The sequence below is a fragment of the Uloborus diversus genome, chromosome 2 (genome assembly GCF_026930045.1).
Source record: "Uloborus diversus isolate 005 chromosome 2, Udiv.v.3.1, whole genome shotgun sequence".
Taxonomy (NCBI): domain Eukaryota; kingdom Metazoa; phylum Arthropoda; class Arachnida; order Araneae; family Uloboridae; genus Uloborus; species Uloborus diversus.
Window position 1 is genome coordinate 80,649,808 of NC_072732.1, and position 20,576 is coordinate 80,670,383.

General features: G+C 33.9%; 1 protein-coding gene across 1 annotated transcript in view; it reads left to right on the forward strand.

The window, feature by feature from the left end:
• Window positions 1-3,373: 3,373 nt before the first annotated feature.
• Window positions 3,374-20,576, forward strand: part of LOC129216377 (proteasome activator complex subunit 4-like) — a 119,294-nt gene continuing 102,091 nt past the window's right edge. The window contains 2 exon segments of the mRNA XM_054850592.1: window positions 3,374-3,602; window positions 7,415-7,555. Of these exon segments, the coding sequence (XP_054706567.1) occupies window positions 3,412-3,602; window positions 7,415-7,555 (332 nt within the window). The 5' untranslated portion in view covers window positions 3,374-3,411.

Below are 20,576 nucleotides of genomic sequence, written 5' to 3' on the forward strand. Positions count from 1 at the left end.
GTTGCTGGTCGTCACTTTTGTATTTGTATCTAGTTCAGCAGCAGAAGACGCTTCAAAGTCAAAGAGAGCGTAAAACTTGGAACACAAAAAAACTTGAACATTGATCAAAAATTACCACCTGATCTCGCAAATCATGTCGAGACTGGGTGAGAAATGGTTGAGACTTGTTTCAACTAGAGTCCCTATAAGAAAACTTAGGGACTCTAGTTTCAACCGGGTCCCCCGCCAGAGAGTGGCGGTAAGCATCTCCGAAACCTGGTAATTGACGTCAAAGATCAGCTGTTTGCACTTTCCGAACGCTTGAGGTGGCACCATGCGATCGTTCCCTGTTTCCAAACGCTCCCAACAATATTCTGGGTCGGGAAAATCCACCGATTTTGGCCAAGTTTTACTCGCAAAATTGAGAGAAGTATAGTCCGATTCCGATTCCGAGTCACAACTGACTACAACTGTATTTATGTCGAGGACTGCATCTAAGTGCCTTGCCTCCATTATTTTATATACTGATAGATGGCAGCACCATCACCGGATGGAACAGTTAATGAGAATTTAGAACTAGTCCAGGAGCTAATAGCTACCTGGTGCTAGCACCCCCAGAGGTATCGTTTCACTTGGAGGACATTGAGACCACGAGCATATTTAACGTCGCCCAATCCCCTTTAATGACGACGGTGGATCCTCGACCATCGAGGTTCGAACTCACGAAATGGGAAGATTGGGCGCCGGCTATTGGGTGCCTCATATTGGGCGCGGGAACATTGGGCGCCGAGCGTTTTGGGCGCCGGGAACTTTGGGCTTCGAGCATTTTGGGCGCCGGGAACTTTGGGCGCCGAGCACTTTGGGCGCCGGGAACTTTGGGCGCTGGGAACTTTGGGCGCCGGGAACTTTGGGCGCCGGCAAGCGAATTTTGAAACCCTCTCAATTGCATTGGCAAAATTCGGAAGCTGCCAAAATGGTTTGCGAGAATTTCGCAGTGCTGCTCTTTGCGGAGCGCAATGCTGCTTATGCTCTGCTCAAGCGCCTCTGCTTGCAACCTGTCCGTTTGAAAACAAAGTTCATTGTAATAGTCGCGATTGTCATAAAGTTCTGTATTTTTTAAACTCTGAACGATATTCTTGGTCTAATTAAACAATTATTTGAACACAATATGTATCAAGTTTTTAAATGTTGCAAGTCGTGTATGGATATTACGCTAGTTAAATTTTGTATTGAGACTTATAAAATTTGTTTACAAATGCTCCTTATGCAGTCGTGAAAGCTTGGCTTCATCGTCATTCGTTATGGCTTTCATATTTTAACTCGTATTATATTTAAAATCCTTGAAACTTATGTTTTGTCACATACAATCTTATTTTGTGAAACAACCACGAATTTTGTTAGCGTTCATTCCGAGCTGGCTTCATGAAGTCATTCTACAGTTTTATTAATTCTTAGGATAACGGTATTGATGACCGCGCATTTTTGTAAAAATGATAATATGCAACATAATCTCAAACTAATGAGTAAAGCAAATTGAAAACGTATTTGAAAAATAACATTTTAAACACTGACCTTTCGAATCTGGAATACCAATTTAAGCTAAATTATACAATAAAACAGGTATGGTATATCATTTAAAACTTGAAAAAACAAATTAAAATGATTAAGGAGAGAAACTACGACAGGTATTAATTCGCAACTCCAACGAACTATAGGGGGCACTGAAGTCACTGTCTAATGGCGGACTTAAAAACTAAAACAAACGCACATGGTCAAGAAAATGCTAAAAGTGTTGGGATTTTTGTTCGTACCTATGATTTTTTCGCTTTATTCTTTTTAAATTAATTTTCAAAGTCTTGTAGACATTCTGGACCACGTAGAAAGAAATGACAATTCAAGAAGCATTACTAAACGTCAAAGATTAATGCAAACTACGTAGTTCGTTGTTCTAAGCAGCTATTTCCACGATGTTGAATTCGATATTTATCAATTCTTTATAAAACTAAATAATAATTGTGGCCTGACAAGAATAACAATTAATGCTAGAAAATTCAATATTAAATTACAAATTGTTATCGAAAGAAGATGATACTTTTTTGCCTTGCTTGGCTAGCGCTTATTGTTTTCCATTTGTTGCTGAGTTATTTCTCTCGAATTCCCGAATCGGTTAATTTAAAATTTTTCTGTTTCGATTTTTCTAATTTCTGAGTTACGATTTAATTGTGTCATGTTATGCAAATCATCAACAAAATTCTCACGGATATATGGTGGTAGTTTTCTTTTCAGTTGATTGACCATTATTTCTTTTCACTTATCGAATTCTGTAATCACCATTTTATTCCACTCATGATAAAAATTAAAAATGGTTTAACTAAAAACGCGAAATCTCGCCAAGGCTACTTTGCTCGCACTATACTAAAACTATAACCCTAAACAAATTTGGCGAACCCTTTCAGCTGAGAATAAAAGGAATAAAGTAAATTCTTTCTCGGTTATTCATTTTGTTCTACGATAATATATTCAAGAAAATATTTTGCATACTATCCATTCGAACTAAATGCTGCTGTAAAATATGGTAAGCTTAATTAATTTAAGATTAAAAAAAACCCCATATTCTTACAAATTCATACAAAACAATAAACTTTTTTACCTTGTATAACGTTATCCAAGTTTGTTAATCCAGAATTTTCGTTTTCACCATTTCTCAATCAACTCATATTTTGGAAGGAAATAATGAAAACTAACATTATTTTGAGAAGCTCGAGAATACTACTAAGGGACGAATTAATTTCTGTAGCTGAAAGCAATCTAAGACACATCGATTGCGTTAATAAATACTCAGAACAAACTGCCTGTGTTTACGTCAACAGACACACGTAGAACGCAACGTGGCAATATTTTAGTTTCATTTGCAGTTTTGTAAATCACCGCAAGGTAGCGTATTCGAGCGCTGGAGTTCCGAATTTGTTTTGCCCAAAATGAACACATGGAACGCAATGTTTTAGTTTTGTCGGCAGTCTTGTAAATCTCCGCAAGGTAGCGTATTCGAGCGCTGGAGTTGCGAATGGTTGCACTTTGGTTTGTTATATCAGCTGAATCAACACCGCTCTAAATACATGTTCCTAGATTGTGTTGATTGAGAGGGATACATAAACTACTATTTCTATGTTTATTAAAGAAAAGGGACTTTAGATCCAAAACTTCTAGCAGGCCAATTATGCCTATCCGTTTAATGTAGTTTAATAAAAACCATTGAATCCGAAACTGCTTTCTCATATCTGGCACTCTCAACTCGGCGTGAATTTTGACGTCACACTAACAACTAACAACCAATGTGGATGCTCCCATGCATCCCTGAATCATTGTTATTGAGTCTGTTGTTTATATAAATGAATGTCAAAAGCATTTAACTCATATTTGGTCTGATACGAAATGGATGATAGAGTTGATATACTAGGCTTCGTTCCTCAAAAGGAGTTAATTTACAATAAACTTTTGCCATATACAGAAAAATTAGACAATGAATCGCAAATATATTTGTCAGAAATCAAAACTAATTTAGGGAAATCTGTTTTAAGTCAAAATTTGGACGATATTTCTTTCTGGTGTAAGCATTTATTGAGGTAAGTTACCAAGTTGTTTTTCTGCTTAGAAATATTTGGAGAAGTATTTCCAAATTTATTTGATACAAGTTAACATATGTAGAAAAAAAAAAAAAAAAAGAGCAAGTTTTGTGCTTTTTCCTGCACTATTGGAATTTGTTTCTTAATTTATTATGCAGTTACAGAAAAGGCAAAACCTGTGCAGAATGTATGTCGTTTCTGTTTTTTTCCCTCGTTCATCTAATCACTGTTCTGTTTATGTCTGCATTTCAATTTATAACATCTTATGACTTTAATTATGCGCCCCTATTCTTAACCTAGGATTTTTTTTTATTTTTTAATTCAAACATTGCTTATGAAGTGTATATAAAAAAAGAAATTTTGCAGTGCAGACTTGAAATATTTAGAGGTACGTTTTGGAAATGACAACAAATCAATGAAATGTAGTTATACATCTGGTCATTTACAGTCTCATAACTCTAGAAATCTGGTAAAGAATCTGTATGGTGGACGCTGAAATATGGGTGCGAGGGGGTGCACTTTCACCACCTGGCTATTGAAAAAACATTTATTTTAAATTGAAATAAATATTAATTTGATATTTTTTAACATTTAAATTTTTTTTAATAACTTAAAATGAAAGAAAAAGTTAAATTGATTTTAAACAAAGCACGAGAATAAATCCAAATAATACTCCATAATACTTGAACACTAAGTACATCATGGAAAATATTAATCTCCTGTTTATGTCCTTGATTGTCAGCAGGTCGTGCAAAGGTGCACTTTCACCCCCTAACGTTTAAAAATAAAGTTTTAATTCTTTAAAAAGGGTCAAGCTGAAAAATGCTTTGAAAACTACAAAATACATTACAGAAAATTTTGATCTCATCATGTTTATGTCCAGGAGGGTGCAAGGGATGCATTCTTACACACCTTGATTTTTAAAAATAAAATGAGCTAAACAAGAACAACCTACAAAATACATCGCTAAAAATATTTGTCTCATGCCGATGTCCACGAGCTCTCGCAGGGAGCATTGACGTAGACATAAGGGCACACTTTCACCTCTTGGCTCCGAAATTGTCTTAAACTGTCCAAAAGTATGCTAAAGCTAAAGAGTTGTAATCTAATGAATTCTTATTTACTGCACTATTCTTAATGCATAAATATAGATACTAATGAGGTTTAATAAATGAGTATTTGATGTTTTTCTCCAAAATGTTCATTTAAAAAATATTTTACTTCAAACAATTCACATTACATAAAAACTTCCTTATGCAACAATTGGTAGAGTTATGGGTACAGATGTGATATACCCCCCCATTTGGCGACATTCGATTTTTTTGCACAAAATTAAAATATTTTTCTCGCCAATGAGGCGATAATTTTTTATGCATGGCATCCCTGGCCAAACTAACCTGTGTTTAGCAACCCGAAGGTAATCTTACAGATCTGTTCAAACTTGTTTACTTGGGTTGTTTGGGTTTCACGCAGGAGAGATACGTGGTGGTGTTGTTTCGTGCAATATACCTTACAGGAATGCTTATTTTGTGTTAGTTTAAATTCAGTAGTTGTGTTTTGAAGTAAAAACATTAGAAAATGCCAGTTTCTTCAAACTTGAAGGTTAATTAAAAGTTAACTCCAACGTGGTGTGTATCTGTAACGTGCCATTGTCATATGATGTATTGTTTTAGACTGAGTGTGAATATTTATACCATATAAAAAGGTAAGTTCTTTATTTTAGAATTCAAAAAAAAACCTCTCACTTCCAAAATTCTTTGTTTTTACAAATCCTTGAGGGGTTCTTGTAGTTTTTAACTTTATTTTTACTGTATGTAAATTAATTTTACAGAAATAGTACGGTTATTTTGTTCTAAAAGTTAATTCTTATCGATGCCACGAATTATTTAGACATTCTATTAACGTGCCTCCTTTAGGTACTGAATTTTATGTTAACAATTGAAAGCTCTTTCGGTTGTACTCTTAAAAATGAAGAATTTTATTAATAAATCTGCACAATAATGGTGCATATTTCACACTTAAAACTGTGTCATTATTGTACACTGAATGGAAGGAGCCACCCTTGGGTGTCTCCATGAAAATATACATAACTGTGACCATACTCCGACTGTAATGTATATTAACAGTCGGAGGGATAACGGACCGAGCGGAGCGAGGTCCTGGCGAGCCAGAGGTCTCATAGTACTTTCGTAATGAGACCGAGGCAGGGCCGGCGAGCCGAGGTCTCATTACGAAAGTACTATGAGACTGAGGGCTCGTATCCCGGAGAAATGATGAAAAAAAAAATTAATGCATTAATTTCGACTTGTAATTAATGCAATAATTTATTTCATTGTATTTTAATATGTTTACAAAAACCCCGGCCCTGTACATTTTTGAAGCATATATTCGTGATGTTTTTTGTTGTGCTTTTATGTTGTTTTTATATATATTGTGTTCTGAAGTGCTTTGATCATGTTTTTTTATCTGATTTTTTCCTGTTGGCGCTAAAAAAGCATCGCTAAGAACGATGTATGACATATGTCGTCATACATCGTTTTCTTGGCGATGCTTTCTTGGCGCCAACAGGAAAAAGTCGCCAAGGGTGGGGTATATCACATCAGTTCCGAGTTATGAAAGGAAATTCACTATGCTACCAAGACAGCTAATTTCAGTTCCATTTATAACTCGAAGAAATGTTATTAATTTTTTTAATTGCTTTTGCAAATAAGTTTTACATGATGTTTTAATGAAAATTATTTTTTAAATCATAGATTTAAGAACAAGAAATTGATGGTTAAACATTTATGGTATATAAAACTTGTTCTATTCTTTTTTTAATTCACATTTTTAATAGAATACACTCGGTAACTATAAAAAATTGTAATTTATTGCATTTTAGTCAATTATTACACTATATTTTGAACACTTTTTCTTTGCACACATGCATAAATGTCCTGCATTCAAATTGAAATTTTTAATGAGAATTTAATTTCTAGGTATCTGGATTAAAATCAGTTGCATAAATGAGTTACATATATTGTGAAGCACTGTTTACACGTTTCTGAAGGGACTGTATGAAAAAAGCATACAAATAAAAAAAAAACGTATTGCAGGATACATTAATATTATGTATTAAACTCTGCAGTGACCAAATTAAAAACATAGAAACGGTGCTTCACTGTATTTATACTTGAATGTTCGCATTGAATAAATATATTAAATATTCAAAAAAATAATTTTGACACATTTTGTTCTGTTTTTGATATTTTCTCACAAAATATAGTTTCTCAAGAAGTAGTTTTCTTTTTCGGACAGAGTGGTTTTGAACAGGATGGTAAAACCTTATTAACCCTGCTTTCATTTACACACATGCATAAACATAAAGAAATTTGGCTACTAAGTTTAAAAAAAAAAAAATTCAACTTATGCATACAAATTGAAATTTTAATCAAGAATTCAACTTCTATGTAACTAGATTAAAATCAGCTGCATAAATAAGTTGAAGAATGTGCTTATCGAATAAATGTTCAACATAAAACATTACTTTGATACATTTTATTCTGTTTTTGATGTTTTCTCACAGAATACAATTTTTCTAAAAATATAGTTTTGGACACAAGAGTTTTGGACAGGACGGTAAAAATCATGGTTTTTACCATGGTTTTCACCATAGTGTCCAAAACTTTGCTAACCCTGCTTTATGGCGGTTTATTATTCTGTATGTTGATTTAATTGTTGCATTAATTAATCTTCTAGCCGTAGCTAAAACAGCTTTTGATTCTAGTTTTCTTGTCTCAAGTAATTTTAGAATCTATTTTCCTTTCGTCCAGGTACATTTCTTTGTATGGAAGAAAGTTTTCAAAAGAAGATCACATTTCTTTCATAAATGTTTTATTTGAGCTTCTATTGATACCTGATGTGGAGCTTACTTTTGTGGATAATATAGCTGTTATTCTAAATTTACTTCTTAAGTAAGCAAATTTATTTATAAATTTTTGAAATTTGGTGTTAATCTTTTTCTTCAATATTGCCTTCCTGAAATGTATCTAATTTTGCATGTTATGTAATTACTTATTGTTTTCAATGCAACTTATTTCATATTCAATTCATGGTGGTTAGCTTAAACATGGGTAAAGCTGAGGACCCCTTTTATGTTTAGAAATCTAAAAACATAATAATTTCATGAAAATACGTGAAACACACCGCCAGCTCAGTCATTTCCAGCCGAGGACTGCAGTTTCGTGCTTATTAGCACTCATCAGCCCGGCATAGGAAAGTGACTGAGCTGGAGATGGAAAACCTTTTTAAGGAAGCCAAGAGTGCGAAACAAACTGGTAGCTAATGCAGAATTAGCAGCCCAGCCAGGTAATTTGCTGAATATAATAATTTCATTTTTGTTTTCTAAGATCTGAGAAAATAGGTAGTATCTAGCAGATGGTTGGGACTGCCAAAAGCCGAACACCAAGAAGAAAAAAAATATGTTGAAATAAAATTGATAGTTTATTATATTTTTGGATTAATGTTAAGAAACATCACTAAGGCCTGGAATGAATTATGATGCAATCATTCAAGTGTGAAAAAGAGAGAATTTGCTTCTTTTGTGACACCCCAGTAATTTACTGTGACTTCTTCATTAGGTTGTGGGGTTTTAAAGTTCCAGTGGCATAGTGAAAAAAAGTGTTCTGCTGGAAAGGGGGGGGGGGAGCAGTGGTGTAACTACGTACTGCAAGACCCCGCAACGCAGTGGGGCCCGGAGTAGGAAGGGGCCCGAAAATGTTTGAGTTTTGTTTTCATTCAATTTCATTAAATTTTCCGAAAATCAAGCTTAGTTTAAAACTTTATATTGTTTCTAGGACCCTCTATAACCCCAGAACCTATTGACCAAAATAAAATATCGGGGACCTTAGGCCAAACCCTTTTTCGGGGTCCTCATAAATGGCAAACATTACAGTTTTTGCTATTTGCTAAAACAGTTATCGCCATTCAAGGCCCCGGAACAGAAGGGGCTCTAAGTCACGGCCTATTTGGCCTTTTCAGTACGCAGGCCGTGAGTAGAGAGAAGGGGGCTCACGGACCAACTTCCCTGTGCGAAAAACAAACCTCGGCACGGTGCAAAAAGTATCATACCCTCCTTAGGTCACCTGCCACGGAAAGAAGGGAAAAAATTCCTGAAAGAAAAGGGAAAAAAGTCCTGACTGTACCGGAGCACGGAAAAAGACAGCCAAGAGAAGTTTTTGGGGAGGATCTGGATCGGGAGGGGGGGGGGGGGTGGAATCGGAAGGGGTTCGAAAATTTTTGAACTTTGTTTTTACTCAATCTTATTAAACTTAGTTTTGAATGCTTATGTTGGTTCTAGGCTGCTTTAGGGCCCCAGAACTTATTGACTTGGGGTATTGGAGGCTATTGGATTAAAATATCAGAGATTTTAAGCCCAAACCTTTGCGGCACCCTTTTGTAGCCAAACATTACAATTCTTGCCATTTGCTAAAATTCTTTTCGCTTTTTGGAGGCCCCAAATAGCAGGGCTCTAGTCCACGGCCTAGATGGCCTATTCAATAAACAGGCCCTCTTACATTTTTTTTTCAAAATAAATAAAAAAAATTGCTTTAGCCAAGAAGGTGGGAAAGAAGGGATCCTAAAACTAAATAATTTCTTTTTACTTCACCAAAGACAGCCTATTGTGTTCGAGGGGAGAGAGTCTGAAAAACCTCCTTCTCCCTAATCTGTCCAAAAATCTTTAAAAAAATTTTTTTTTTTTTGAACTTCTATTCAAAAAATTCCGGGGCAAAGTTCCGAACCTCATCCTTTTCCAAATTTAAGATTTTAAACCTTTAATTTTCAAAAAATGCCGGAATAACTCTGGAACCCCATCTTTTCCCGTCTAGTCATCAAAGGTGGCCTACAACTACGTTTCAGAAGTTCAATTTTGAAAGATTTTCGGGGGAGCCTCCGAAATTCTCGTTCCTTTTAAAATTACCGAAGATAATCTAAAATTGCATATAGGGAACTTCATTATCAAAAGGATTTTCTGGAAGTTTCATCTTTGAACAGCTCGCGTTTACATAATATCTTAAAAATGCCTTTGTGGACCACTTTCGATGAAGTTAGAAGAAATAAGGGGGTTCGAAACTTTGCCCCTTAATTTTTCGAAATCGAAGTCCAAAAATGCACTTTAAAGATGCCTTACAATCGCATTTTTAAAACTTCAACATCAAAAAATTTACCAAGAAGGTTCCCAAAACTTGCTCTCTTCTTAATCACCTAAATTCGTCGAAAAATGCGTTTTTGAACTTCAATTTCAAAAATTCTGGGCAGAGTCCCCAATTTAATCATTTGTTGTAACGTCATCAAAGTTGGCCAGCAATTGTGTTTTTTAAAGTTCCACTTCAAAAAATTTCCGAGGGAGAGCCAACGAGCCCCCCTCCCCTTTCGTTAACATTAACGAATTTTGTCTAAAATTACGTTTTTATAACTTTAATATTGAGATATTTTCAGAAGAGTCCCCGACTCCTTCCCACAAAGGTGATTCTCAATCATGTGTGTAAAAACTTTCGAAAAATTTACGGTTAAGACCAACGAATTTTCCATCCTCCTAACATCACTGACGAACGTTTAAAATCACTATTTCGGAAATTCGAAAAACTGTGAGTGAGAGTTCTGAACCATATCCTTTCACCTAACGTCATCAAAGGTGGCCTATTGCATTTTTAGAAGTTCAATTTCGATACATTTCCTGGGATAACCGCCGAAACCCGTTTTTTCAACATCATCGAAGGTCGTCTTTTAAAATTGCATTTTTCGAGCTCCCATACCAAAATATTTGTGGGAGAGAGTCAGTGACCCTTTTCCATTGCGACACCAAAAATGGGTTGCAATCTCGTTTTTAAAACTTAAATTTCAAAAAAATTACGACGAAGTGCCCTGAACCTTCCTTTTGCCACATATACACTGGTGTGAAAAAATTAAGGACGAAGTCAAAACATTAGCATATCAGCTGAACGAAGAGGCAGAGCGGAAAGAAAGACTAATCAGGAGATTAAGTAAGGTGATGTACAGTAGCAAATGCGCAGATATGCAGGCAGATATAATGGGGGAGTGTCTGAGTAGTATAAAGCATGTTGTCGGTGTAGGATCAGTGTTTCTGGCAAAGAGATTGCACGCCGTATAGCAGTTAAAATCACACCGAGTTGCTGCCTCAGTGAGAAATGGCAAGTAATCAATCTGTTAGACGACATCTGGATGCTTTTACCCGAGGTCGAATCATTGGGAAGTTGGAGGAAGGCCGCAGTGTGACAAGTGTGGCTGCAGAGTTCGGAATTGCTCACAGCATCATTTCACGACTTTGGAGACAATTTCAAACTACAGGAATAGCTATCCGGGGGTTCAGTAGTGGTCGTCCACGAGGAATCACACCCGCATATGACCGGTATATTGTCTTACAGGCCAGAAGAAACAGGCGGCAGACAGCGGGAGAAATCGCTAGACACACGACACAGGCGACTGGACGACCGATATCGAGTTTTACCGTGGCCAGAAGACTGCACGGTGGTGGTCTGTTTGCACGACGCCCTATACGGTGTGTACCTCTAACGCCGGCCCATCGGAGAAGGCGTTCTCTGTGGTGCCGAGAACACCAGAATTGGAGAGACAATGAATGGGGACGAGTGCTCCTTACAGATGAGAGCAGATTCAGTCTGAGTAGCGATTCTCATCGCATACTCATCTGGAGAGAGCGGGGAAGCCGCAATCATCCCTGGAACATTATTGAAAGGGACAGGCATGGAGGTCGCGGTGTTCTCGTTTGGAGAGGCATCATGCTTGGTAGTCGTACAGACCTTCACATTTTCGACGCAGGTTCAGTCAACGGGACCCGCTATTGTAACGAAATTCTTCTTCCGTATGTGCGTCTTTTTAGAGGCGCTATGGATCCGCAGTTCCTTTTCATGGACGACAATGCACCATGTCATCGCACAGTAGCTGCCGAACAGGTCTTAGAGAGTGAGGATATTGAACGTATGGATTGGCCGGCACGATCTCCGGATCTCAATCCCATCGAGCATGTATGGGATTTTCTAGGCAGACGCTTGGCAGCTCGTACCTTACCACCAGTAACGATTCGGGAGCTTCGATTGGCGCTGCAAGACGAATGGGTAGCAATGCCTCAACAACTCATTGACACCCTCATTCTCAGCATGGGCAGACGCTGTGAAACCTGCCTAGCAGTCGGGGGAGATCATATCTCCTACTAAAGACCAGATGTTTCTTGCTGGACACCCATCGCAAAGATGTTTCGGCCTTCAGTCGCATTGCGCTCCATGCTACTTTTTCAATAAATCTTCTTTTTATCCCTCTGATTTCTCTTTTAGTAAGTGTTGCTTACATTACACATGTCCTTACGTATTGGGGATCTTACGGTATTAAATGTGTTGATTTGGATAGCTTTTGTACGAAGTTCTGTTGAAAAAACCGTCTCGTCCTTAATTTTTGCACACCAGTGTAGTCTGAAATTCCGTTTTTCAAACTGGAACTTCAGTAGAACTTTAGGAACTCTGAACTCTTATTTCTGTACAAATGTTATACTTACAATTAAATTCATATTGGTAATTCTTTTTCTCCTCATTCCAACGAGTTAACCGGATTTCTGTAGCTAATGATTCCTTTCTAAACTAAAATCTCAATCCTCCCTCCCCCGCTTTCTCTCTCTCTCTCTCTCTCTATATATATATGTGTGTGTGTGTGTGCGTGTTTGAAAAAAAAGATACTGACAAAATTAAAAAAAATGCTCTGCAAATTACATTAATACAATTTTTAATAGGGGGCCCAAAATCGGATTTTGCGGTGGGGCCAAAAATTTGAAGTTGCGCTACTAGGGGGAAGAGCACTTTTTTCAATTCATTTTATTTCAATCAGGGTAATATTTTTTACAACTATGCATTTCACATATAAAATAAAAGAGAAAGGAATTACAAACAGAAAAATTTTGCCCTGTCTATTTGAAAATCCCTGATAGAGTAGGTAAAGTCTCCCTTATGAAATGGTTTATAGAATTCTATAAAAAAATTCTTTCTTTATTTCTTAAATACCTATATAGAGTCTTATAGAATTATGGCCCAATTTTCTATAGGTTGTTTTCTATAGAATTCTATAGTGAAAAATTCTATAGGTTTCTATAAAATTAGTTTTGCAGAATTCTATATACTTCTTATAGAATTCTATGAAGTTATTTTAATAGAATCCTATAGAAAATTGGGAAAACTCTGTACAGGTATTTCTAAGTCTCTATAGATCTTTTTATAGAGCCTATATAGATCTTCCTATACAGCCTCTAGATCCTATTAAGAGTCTCATAAAACACAATGACAATGCTTTACATAATTAATATTCGTTTGACAAAACCAAATTATGCCTAAAATTATTAGGTGCAGCAATTTATTGCAACGATTACACATTATTGTTAGATAAAGACACTTCATAACACTGGACAGTGGTACCATTTGGGAGTGCTAATTAAATATTAGAACCCCTATCAGTATAAAAAACAATGTTAACACTTCCAAACTTTTGGTTAGTTTTACTTACATATAAATTTATGATGCAAAAATCACTAGTAAATTAATGTCATTACTCATTCATGAGCTTTATTTATTTAGTAAAATCAAATGCTATTTCCGATGCATAATGAAGTTCGTTCTGGATTTAAAATTCAGGTTTTGTTTTATAACTACTATTTATAAATTTTTTCATTCTCAATTTGTTTAATATAACAATAAAAATATAAATATACCAAAACAACACAAAAATAATACATACTTTTTAACGAATTGGGCAAGATTCAGCTATTTTCATTGCAACGCTTAGAGGATCGCACGTGCGAGATGGACGCAATCGCCGTTCGGGACAGAAAAGGGAAAACAGACTGGCGCATGCGCGAAGAGATTGAGAGAAATACTGCTGGCAAACTCTCGCGACAAAATACGGAGTTGCATCTTGGAATTTTGGTTATTTTATTTACTAAACAATGACAAGAATTTTTACGAATTATTATTATTACTGTAAAATAACTTAAATATTGTAAATAATAAATAATTTTTAATCTTTTATGAGTATATTTTTTTATTTAATTAAGTTTGATTTTTTTCATCGAACTGTGACAAAATGCAACAGTATTATTATTAAAGACCATAATACAATCCGCTATTGTAATGAAAAACATGACATTAACAAATAATTAATTGTTAAAACAATTATTCTTAAAATTAAATAGATTAATTAGGAATTAAACTATTTCATTTTAGGGATTAAACTTCCTAATTAATTAGGGCTTTTTTAGCCTTTCCAAACTAGAAGTATTATATAAACACTAATGAAAACTATAACTGAAAACAAAATGAACGAATTCTCAACTTTTTACAAAATTCTACAGTAAGGGAAGTTTTCTGATCAAATTCTATAGAATTTTATAGAATTTATTATCTATAAAAACCTTATGCTCAAATTCTATAGCAGTTTCTATAGAACTTTATGGAAGAAATTCTCTATAGAAACTTCACTATCAAGTTCTATATGGATATCTATAGAATTATATAGAAATAATTTCTATAGGAACTTTCTTACAGCTTTCTATGTAATTTTCTATGGAATTCTATTAAGCTCTATCAGCCATTTTTGTAAGGGCTATAACAATAGCCTGACTAGCTCCCACCATTCAGAAAAGAACTTAATGTTAAGGGCTAGTTTATAATATAAGATAGTATAATAACAAAAATAAATGCATAATTATACACATAAACACAACACAAGTAATGTAATAAAGTATGTTGAATTTTATAATAAAATCAAGGTATACTATTACAAATATGCTACTTTATAATAAATTAACTGCAGTGGAGTTGTGTATAAAATTTTTTAGCCTTTTGGTGAGTTCCAGCTAACGTGAAACCAATTGGTCAGAAAATCAATTAAAACAAATCCCTAAGAGTTATATATCATTGGAAAGCTTATAACCACTAGAACAAGAATCTAGTGTTGCTTTTTAACATGCTTTTGTTAGCTTCACTTGTATGTTTGTGAGTAACTCTCCTTTGGACTAAGAGCTAGTGGCTTATTACTGTTAGTACATTCAACCACTTAATGAGCGTTCTTGGCCAAGTGGTCTGAGGCGCTGGTTTTGCTGACGTCCATCTCTAGGAATCATTGAGCGTGTGCTTCAATCCCATCTACACCAAAATTAAATTTATAATCTTGCAACTTAATTTTCGTCCACTTTTTGTGATCGAATTCTTTTAAAATTTGGATTGCAGACAATGCAATATTATATTATCAAATTAATTTATTAACAATAAGTTATTAGTTTATTCTAGGTAACACAGTTTTATTAGCTTAACTTGTATGTTTGTGGGTCCAACTTTCCTTTGGACAAATAGCCAGTGGCTTATTAGAATTACTTACAACGTACAAATCAGAGCTGCGGAGTGTAACAATGTTTGCACATGAATTTACCAGAAAGCATTCAAAATGTCTGATGTAAATAATGCAATAGAATGCTAAGGTGCATTCCATTATAAAAATTGAACACACACACACACAAAGATTTCATTTAAAAGTTACAATATTTAGTATCTAAGTCTCTTATTTGAAAAAAAAAATAGTTTAAAAAACTAAACACACGCTTTTATAGCAAAGTGAACTAAAAAGTAATCTTTGGATGACAAGTATATAAAGTGATTGACGAAACAATTAATTTTACTGTAGTAAAAAAAACGTGGGGGGGGGGGGGGGGGGCTACCTATTTACATTTTTATGAATAACAAGTGGAAGAAATTTAAGACAACTGATAAGAAGCCCCTTACGCTTTTTTTTATTACAGTAAAATTAAGTGTTTGGTCAATTATTTTATATACTCATCATCCAAAGATTATTTTTAACTTTTTAGTTCATTTTTCTACTAAAGCGTGTTTTTTTAGTTTTTTAAACTATTATTTTTTTATCATATTAAGTTTATTTAGTGGAGGAAGAGATGGTAAGATGTCTAATTTTTGTGTTTTTTAGCAAGTAAAATGATCATTTTTGTACCTTATTACTAATGCAAATTATGCTTAGTAAATTTAAGTGGAGTAAATTTAATATTGATATAAAAACTATAAAAGCAAAATAAAACCATGTTTTGGCTTGTTTCAAACATAATTAGTATAATTAGGGGCAGGATTACAACATCATGTATTATAAGTAACGTCCGTTACAAAAAGGTAAATAAATTCTCCTCACATTGTAAAACATTTTTTAAAAAGTTTTGTTCTGAATTAATTTCTTTATTTTAAGGTAAGCGTAAAGAAACAATAGTTCCCAAAATTTATATGATTATAATAAAAACCATGCAGAAACAGGCATGTAATGGATGTTACATAAGTTTGTAACAGATGTTTCAGCTTGAATGTAACATCCGTTACACATTTTAAAATTCAATTATAGAAATGTATTCAACACATTAAACAATTCATAAAGTCCATGGTTGGCAACATGTAGATAGGGTTGGACTGGGTCCTGAAAAAGGCACATGTCAATTGGGGGGGGGGGGGTATAGACAAGTATTTTCGGGGAGCGAATGGCTAATGCGCATTATATGGACAAGTGACAAATTAAAATAAAACAAAAAATATATATATGCACATACAGTGACTCCCAAAAGTGTTCATACACTTTGAAATGTTTTAGTAAAACCAAAATAACTCGAAACTGAATTTGAATATGAAATCCAATTTTTTTTTACATCATTCCTATGTCATTCTAAATACAACCCATTGGTATTTTCAAAATATTGATGGATCTTCTTTTCGAAATGGGTCAGAAAACGAAGAGACAGAGAAAAAACATGCCACAAAAGTCATCATACACTCAAATCTTTTCGAATAAATTCATGATTAAAATTATCATATGCCAATTTATTAATATTTTTGCATTGTGTTGACCCTTATATGTCATTTGGCTTTAATTTTTTGTTTATTTATTCCTTAATATTGTGCTTATTACTGTAAAATGGCTGGTATTCGTAAAAAAAACCGCAAACATCATTCAAAATTTGATTTTTTTTCCCACAGTAGTGGTAAATTGGTTTGAAATGTCTCTAAATTAGTTAATTTATTTGTTTGTATAGTAAAGTGCTTGATAAAATGCTTTAAAGAAAGGAATCTGACCGAAAATAAAGTAAGAAAAAGTCAACCCGCAAAGTCGACAAAACGTGATTGGAGATTTAAAGTTAAAATTTATGAAAAATACACATTTGAGTGCTGTAAAATTTTCTGCAGAGTTAAATGAAACATTTTACATTTAATTTTCACCTAAGTTCTCTGATTAGCTGGATTAAATGAGACCTCTTCCCGCAGAAATTTTCTTGGTCATGCGAAAATCAAAAAGCTTACGCTTTTCGTCGCAAAATCAATGATAAATAAGCTAAAAACGTTTTAGAATCACGTCTTACATACAGATAAAAAATAATTCAACATTTTTGGTTAAATTGTTATATAACTGTAAGTAGAAGAAAAAATTAGGAACTTAATCTTAAGAACTTATTTGGATCGGTTTATCAGGACGGTGGAGGTGTTCTAGTGTGAGGGTGCTTATCAGCATCAGGACTTGGTAGTTTGTAATTTTTTGATGAAATAATGAATCATGCTGTTCCTTTAAATATTTTAAAAACCAATTTTGAACTCTTAGCCAAAAATTTGGTTATTGGAAACAACTTTGTTTTTTATCAAGATAACGATAAGAAGCACACGGTTTTCAACGTTTGCTTCTAGTGCCTCGAAAATTTAGAAAATACCCCCTCAATCTCCAGTTTTTAACTTAATGTAACATATTTAAAGATATCTGGAGACTAGATTACGAAAATACGGCTTTAAAATGAAAATAGTAAGACTCAAAATGGGGTTGAACACTTACTCAGAAAATTACGCAAGACGTTTAAAAAGTGTTATGAATACTGTATGATATTCTACCAATTAATAACTTAATCAAAAGTTAAATTATTCAATAATCTATAGACATTTTATAAAGTGTACAAGACTTTTGTGAGATAAAATTTCCAGCACTTTTTGGTTTTTGATTTTTAAAAAATTAAGTTTTAATATTTTTTAAAAACTTTTCATGCAGTTTTGTTAAAAACTAGCAAAAATACCCGGCGTTGCCTGGGTTAGCAATAATTATGAGAAACAATTGTTACTTGCATTTGTTTTCTGTTTTAAGTGAAAGAACTTAAAACACACCTTTTTGACGTGATTTAAAATCTAGCTTCTTCCTTACTCATAAAACTAAAGTAGCAGTAAGTAAAAAGAGCAAAATAGTATTCATTTAGAAACGACACAAAATTTAAGCGTATATAAATTTGAAGATTTTCCGAAATATGAAATTAAACTTCACATGTTTAAAAAGATTTATCAGTTATACTTTCTTTTTTTTTACATGGAGTCTTACCGTCTCTGTATGTCTATTGAAGAACGAACTGTTTAAAAAATGTAGCCGTGCGCCCGTGATCCTCTTAAACTTGCTTTAGTTATTTTGGAAATTTTCAATTACTGTGGGTTCTTGGTGCGATTTAAAATGTTACCGAATTTGCGGGATTCGTTTTGGGATAACTTGATAATGCTCCCCCTCCTTACTTTGTAAAACGGTATGTTACTAATTTTTGTTAAAGAGATATGGTCGTCATATGCTAAGATACTTTTGGTCTTCATAAAATGGCGCTAAACAATTTCATCCAAAATGTTTCCAAAAAAGTAGTAAAATTTGGCGATGGTTTGAATTTGTGCACAAAGTCACATTAATGGAAGTTTTTGTGCTGTTTATGGATTTGCCTAATTTAGTTTCTAGATTATTTTTCAGTAAAAAAAGTTTTTAAAGATTCTTTGATGGCGATATTTTGTTTACATGGTGAAAGCTGACAAACATTATTACGTAGTCTTTGACTTGAAAAACCGCGACAGTTGAAAAAACTGCCAAATGCATCCACTACTGAAATCTTTCTGCATAAATTTTGGCAAGGTTTCTGCTGTTAGATTGTATAATGATTAAAAAATCCAATCAACACAAATAATAATTAAAAAAACCATTAATTAAAACCAAATCTAGTTATTATTAGCCAATCTTGAGGGGGAAAAACGTTCCTTTAAGATTTGACTTGAGAAAAGCCTCAAACAGTCAGACGAAACACAAAAGCATTCAACAATTCTAACTATGAACTAGGAGTTGAGATGATACACTAAATAATAAATTGGGTTGAGGAAAGCCTTCGAACATGGAACAAAAAAACTCATAACTCATTTTTCATACAACTTAGAACTTTCTTACAGATGCCATCTTCAGCAGAAAAATAAGCGGCATTCGATGGACACATAATTTTCATATGTGCATGTATTTTTTCACCGTCATATTGGGGCATATATGCGAAAATTTGGGCAAATTAGAATATAAAAAACAGGAACTATCAATCGGAATTTTTTCGAACTGGTCTACAAACCTCCTCAGTACCAAAAAGAACAAACGGTGAAAGTTTCAGCCAAATCTGCCAGGTAATTTTTTAGACCTTAGGGAACAAATTTACCGACATCCATTTATGTATATATAGATTTGTCATGGATCTTATAATTAAATACCTATTCCGAAATATTAATTCTAACCAATGGATTGGGGGCCTATTTTGTTGAAAATAGTAGGTGTACGGAGACTTTTGGGAGCCATTGTATATAGAAATGAGGTACGTCTAATCTTTTAAATTGTGATTAAAGGAGTTTGAATTAGAAGTGTTTCAAGTATAAAGAATGGGACAAAAAAGAATTTTTACCAGTTTTTTTGGTTTTACTCAAATTGTTCACCGATTGATTCGTTTGTGGACTCAATAACTATTTCTAACAGTCATTTAGATCCTCAATGGTACTTTTTTTCCTTGTAAGAAAATATGAAATATCAAGATGGCACTTCATTTTACCAGTTTTCGTATCAAATGTGATGAAATAAGCAAAGAGAAAGATCATTACAAAAATTAAAAATGTAAGTACAGTTTGAAGATAAATAAGTGACATACTCGTCATTTGATTAAGCGGTTTAATTTTCTTTCATAAATAAGGTGTTAAGGGGCTCTAAGCCTTAGCTAAATTTTGCAAAATTTTAATTCTGAAAATGCAGCTTGTGATGATCTTTGATGATATTAGGCAGTGGAATAGAATTTTGCAGGCTCTTATCCAGAATATTTTTTAAACTGAAGTCTTTTGAATCATGATTGTTAGCCATCTTTGATAGTCTTAAGGAGACAGATTTGTGATCTCTTTCTCAAGCACTTCTTTATACTGAAGCTACAAAAACAAGATTTTAGACAATTTTAAATATGATGCCATGGAAAAGGAGGTTTGAGAGCTCTCCCCGATCACATTTTCAGAATTGAAGCTCTAAAATGAAACTGTAGGGACCATCTTTGAGGTAGGAAAAGGACACATTCAAAATCTTCTCTCCTTGGAAATGTTTTTACATTGAAATTCTGACCCCAATTTCAGACAATTTTTTTTGTGATGTTGGTTGTTAGTGCTTAAAAACTCTGGTGACAGGACTTAAGAGTAGTGTAATACTATCCATGAGTCTAATGATATTGACAGACATCATTCAACAGTCAAATGAAAACAATAAGCAATTGTGATTGCTCAAAAAAAAAAAAAAAAGCTTTTAATCATAAATACAGGTATTCCTCGGATAACACAGTTAATTTGTTCCGTCTAGTATCGAAACTGTGTTATAGGAGACTTTTTTATAAATATTTTTTAACCCATTTTTTAACCTAATTAATCATGTACGTATCAAAAATCATGTCAATGTGTATCGTGTTATATCGAAACCGTGTTGTACGAGACCTTGAAATAATGTAAATCAAAGAATGTATACCGTGTTATATCAAAACCAATTCATAAGGGGCAAATTTTATAATAGATGAAATTTCAGCTCAACAGAACATAT